A 5,290-nucleotide genomic window follows, 5' to 3' on the forward strand; every position below is an offset into this window, starting at 1 on the left:
CGAATGCGTTGATGTTTTTCAATATTTTTCTCGCCATAAATACATTTATATGCTATAAAAAAATCAAAAAAATCGGAAAAATGATTTTTTTTTTGCAACCTCACTCGCTACCTCCGATTGTTTCCGTTTATAATTTAAAATATTGGAGAGTCTGAGAAGGTCATTGCTGGTATTTATCGACAGGGATTAAAAAAGAAAAGTGTGTAAAAGATTGTTCATTTTAATAGCTTACTTTTTCTGCTAGAAAATGATTTTTCTTACACACACACACGATTTCGCTTGAGGTAAAAAAAAATTTTGTTACTTGTATTTCACCAATGGACCCATTTAATGTGCAAAAGCTGGTTCCATATGATGGGATGGATTAATGTTTGAACAAGTCCTCCGATTAACTCCCTTCTCACCTCTGCTCCTCTCATCAACATAACATTGAAATGAGTGATGATAAGCATACCCATTAACATCACTCATTTCAATCATATCAGTCACATTGTTCCTTTCCTCTCAGTTATATATTCCCTAGGTTTCATTTGCAGTTTTTCATTGTCTATGGCCAATAACCATTAATATGCCATCATTGGAATAGCCATTATATTTTATACTTTCTTTATTTCAGGGTTTCTAATGATATTGAGATTTTGAAGACTAAAGAATGACATTACAAGAAATACTTCACAGGGTGTCCTTGGTAAAGTGCCATTAATTTCCCATTCCTGTAATCCATGGCATCAAAATTGACTGAGACTTTCCTCTTATATAACGTCTTTCATCAGTTCTGATTTGTAAGTTCCAGACAAATGTATAAGATACCAACTTCATTTGAAGAAAACGGTCTTAATTGGAAATATCTACAGAAATATTTTTATACTGAAAATTATGGGAGAAAAGTAACTTTCTGTTTAATGAAAAACACTTGAAATTATGGAGAAGCTAAATGAACGACTGGATGATAATAGAAGAGAGACTGGCAAGACTGAGGTCTCTCCTCATCACACAGAGAAAGTGTACAAGTGTGACATATGTGGGAAGTGTTTTAAAATCAGAAGATGTTTTATACAACATAAATTACTCCATAAACAACCTAAACACGTGTGTGATATATGTGGGAAAAAGTTCTCTACTAATCAATGTTTATCTAAACACAAACGTATTCACACAGGAGAGAAGCCATATCATTGTGACATTTGTGAGAAAAAATTCTCTGAAAATTGTATTTTGTTGAAACATAAACGTATTCACACTGGAGAAAAGCCATTTCATTGTGATATTTGTGGGAAAACATTTGCTGAAAATAGCAATGTATTGATTCATAAACGAATGCATACAGGCGAGAAACCATATCAGTGTAATGTTTGTAACAAAGCATTTTCAGTGAAAAGTAATTTATCAAAACATAAACGTACTCATACAGGCGAGAAACCCTATCGTTGTGATGTCTGTGATAAAACCTTCTCTGCTAATGACACTTTATTCAACCACAAACGTATTCATACGGGAGAAAAACCATATCATTGTGATGTCTGTGGGAAAACATTTTCTGAAAATAGATCTTTGTCTACTCACAAGCGTATTCACACCGGAGAAAAACCATACCATTGTGATATTTGTGGTAAAGCATTCTCCAACAGTAGTTCTTTATCGACTCACAAACGTATTCACACAGGAGAAAAACCTTACCATTGTGATGTGTGTGGTAAAACATTCTCTAAAAGCAGTAACATATCCATTCATATTCGCATTCACACAGGAGAGAAACCATATCGTTGTGACATTTGTCGCAAGACATTCTCTGAAAATAGTACTTTATCTAAGCATAGACGTATCCATACAGGAGAAAGGCCATACCATTGTGATATCTGTGATAGCACATTCAATAATAATAGTTCATTATCTACACACCGGAAATTTCACACAGGAGAAAAACCATATCATTGTGATATCTGTGGCAAGACATTCTCTGTTAGCAGTTCTTTATCGAAACACAAACGTACACACACTGGAGAAAAACCTTACCATTGTGACATTTGTGGTAAGACATTCTCTGAAAGTAGTTCTTTAGCCAAACACAAACGTACACACACTGGAGAAAAGCCATACCTTTGTGATATTTGTGGTAAATCTTTCTCTGATAGTAGCTCTTTTTCTAGACATAAACGCAATCATTCAGGAAAAATCTTACCATTGTGATTTGTGCGAAAGTACATTCACTACTTGTAATTCATTCTCTACACCAGTGGTTCTCAATCGGGGTCTATATGACTCTTTGAGGTCCATGTGACCACTTGGGGTCCATATAAGACTTTTGGCAGTCCACACAAGCAAAATAGTAAATGGGGTCCACAAGTAGTAGTTTATGGACCCATGAAAAATTTTGCTTTAGATTCATTGGAAAAAAAAAACAGATTTCTTTAATGTTTTACATAGTTCAGACTCTACAAGTGAACATCATCATCATTTAACATCCACTTTCCATGCTGGCATGGGTTGGATGGTTTGACCAAGGACTGGTGAGCCAGAAGGCTGCACCAAGCTCCAATCTGATCTGGCAAAGTTTCTACAGCTGGATGCCCTTCCTAACACCAACCACTCCGAGAGTGTAGTGGGTGCTTTTACGTGCCACCAGTATGAGGGCCAGTCAGGTGGCTCTGGCAACGACCATGCTCAAATGTTTTTCATGTGCCAGTAAGGTGACGCTGGCAACGATCATGCTCAAATGGTGCTTTTTACATGCCACCAGCATGGGAGTCAATCCGTAGCCCAGATGTGCCTTTAACATTCCACTGGCACGAGTGCCAATCAGGCGATACTGCCATCAGCCACATCAGCGATTTTGAGGTGAAACGCAAAATAGGAAGCATCTATAAAACTAGTTTTTAAACATCAAATGGCCGGGGGTGAGGTCACCAGAATAAAACAGTAATCAAAGGATTTGATAGGCAAAAAATGGTAGAGAACCACTGATTTTCACACTAAAGATAAACCATCCACCAGTGTGATATCTGCAGAATATAGTTGACAATACTTCTTTCTGAAAACCACATTTTCATTGAGAGAGATCATTCTTCACAATTCTCCAACTTGGTACTGATGCTCTTCCCACCCCAACGTTTTTATTTTTGGTTCTGTGAGGAAATATGGCTGTGCTTTTGACCGTTGTAGACTCTGTGACTGGGTCACAGTTGGTGCAACAAAAACTTTGATACCAAATAATAAATATTTAAGTGAAGTTAACAGTCTTTGTGTTTTTTTGAACAGTTAATAGGCAGCTTTCAGTGTTGTAATTGCTTTAGTTTCAATACAAGGTAACATACCAAATCACTTGCCAGACAAATATGCTTCTGAAATGATTTAAATTGAACATCTGAAAGTCAATGGCTTTGGGGAAAGCCATGCAGTGGTGATTGGGAATGAAATCTTGAGTGTGACATTATGGGGGTGAAGGATGGACTAAAATGGTTAGTGCAGGGTCTGGTGAAGAGGGTGGAGTGGACAGTATGGATGAAGAGAGGAAGAGTGAATAGTGTATTGGGTGGAGTTCAGAAGATGAGATGCCATTGGAGTGGCGATGAGGAAAGTAAAATGAGACTGAGATGTGGAAATAGGGTTCCGTTGTCTTGAATTTTGTAGTTGTAACATTTTCCTCCACCTTTTCAGGAACGGGGGACAAACCATCTTTTAGAAAATTACTATTTCTAAATCTCACAACATGAGATATTCAGCAACAGTACTTTGTAGTAAAGATTGTTTGCCAACATAACATTCGTCCCAGATCGGGACTGCCATGTTATGTTGGCAAACAATCTTTGCTACAAACCATCTTTTGTCCCCCTTTTTCCTAATTAAAATGCAACCCTACAAAAATAGGCCCATGCACTTTTTTCTTTAATTTTTCCTTTAGGAACAATTTGTTGGGTCTCCATACAGTTTTGCAACTCTGCATCAGGAACAAAGGAAAACGACACTTCTCAGCAAAATTTACCAATTGGCCACAGTATAATATACATCAGAGAATTGGACCATACCTTCATTGCTGTGCAGAACTTGCCACTGTTGTACTCTGAGAATTGTGAATGTTAATGATCTTTGTGTCATCCTCATCATTTAATGTTCTCTTTCCATTCTGGCATGGGTTGGATGGTTTGACTGGAAAATAGTAAGCCCGGGAGCTGCACCAGGTTCCTGTCTGATATGGCAAGTTTTCTATGGCTGGATGCCCTTCATAATGCCAACCACTCTGAGAGTATAGTGGATGTTTTTTACGTTCCACTGGCACAGGTGCCAATGACCTGACACTAGCATCAACCACAACTACAGTCTCACTTGGCTTGACAGGTTAACACAAGTACGGTATATCACCAAGGGTCTTAGTTACCTATCACTGTTTCTACGAGGCCCAATGCTTGAATGGTGCTTTTCATGTGCCATTCAGACAGCACTGGCATCACCCACATGAAATCAACTGTATGTGGTGGCCAGATTACAGTTCCGATTCTGAAGCATCAGCAAATCAGAAATACTTTGTGCAATCTAAGATGTATGGAAAAGTAGAGACCACCTTACTCTGTGGGATGAAGTTAAAATAATAGAGAACACTACTAGAAAATACAAAAATTAAAAGAGGCAGCACATATACTAGGACACAATAACCTCCTAAGCAGACCGAGTGCAGATATGTGTAGACTATGGGAAGCGGTATTATGGAAGGATACAAAAATATTAGGTTTATAAGCACTAAAATACCCTCTGTAATTGCTCACAAGCATATAGCGTAATGGTTAAGAGTGCAGGCTACTAACCCCAAGATTCAGAGTTCTTAAATAATAACAATAACAACATCAGCAAAAAATACCTGAGGAATGAGAACCCAGGGTTGGGTTCAAAATTCTACCAGGACACCTGATGAAGGCTGAAGAGTAAATCAAATCATCCTGCTGTTTTTACATTTCTTTTACACATCTCCGTATATCCACATCCATTATCGTACAACATAAATTCATGATTCATTAAAATTGTCTCCACCTCTAGAGGATGTATCAATAATTTATGTCATAGGGTATTTGATATACCTGTATTTGTCTATGTTGTTCAAATGCATAGACAAAAGGTGTTTCTCTTTGATTAGTTTGTTTCAATTATGGGCATAACTACAGATTTCTGCCTCCCACCCCACTCGGAATTTGGATGATCATACCTTTCAGAAAAATGGATAGTCCGAGGTATATTTGTAGAGGATTTCATTAAAAAAATATCCATTTTCTTGAAAGTCAAGACGAATTGCAGTGGACTCCGG

The 5,290-nt window shown here is 37.5% G+C and overlaps 1 protein-coding gene across 3 annotated transcripts in view; it reads left to right on the top strand.

Moving 5' to 3' along the window:
* The window catches only part of LOC106871569 (zinc finger protein 271), a 5,112-nt gene extending 1,886 nt beyond the window's left edge, over positions 1-3,226 (top strand). For all 3 annotated transcript variants that reach the window (XM_052969158.1, XM_052969156.1, XM_052969157.1), the window contains exon 2: positions 617-3,226. In XM_052969158.1, coding sequence (XP_052825118.1) covers positions 922-2,187 — 1,266 coding nt within the window. In that variant the 5' untranslated portion in view covers positions 617-921 and the 3' untranslated portion in view covers positions 2,188-3,226. The remainder of the gene's footprint in view (positions 1-616) is intronic.
* The last annotated feature ends 2,064 nt before the right edge of the window (positions 3,227-5,290 follow it).

Source organism: Octopus bimaculoides, chromosome 7 (assembly GCF_001194135.2).
Source record: "Octopus bimaculoides isolate UCB-OBI-ISO-001 chromosome 7, ASM119413v2, whole genome shotgun sequence".
In the NCBI taxonomy this organism is placed as follows: Eukaryota; Metazoa; Mollusca; class Cephalopoda; order Octopoda; family Octopodidae; genus Octopus; species Octopus bimaculoides.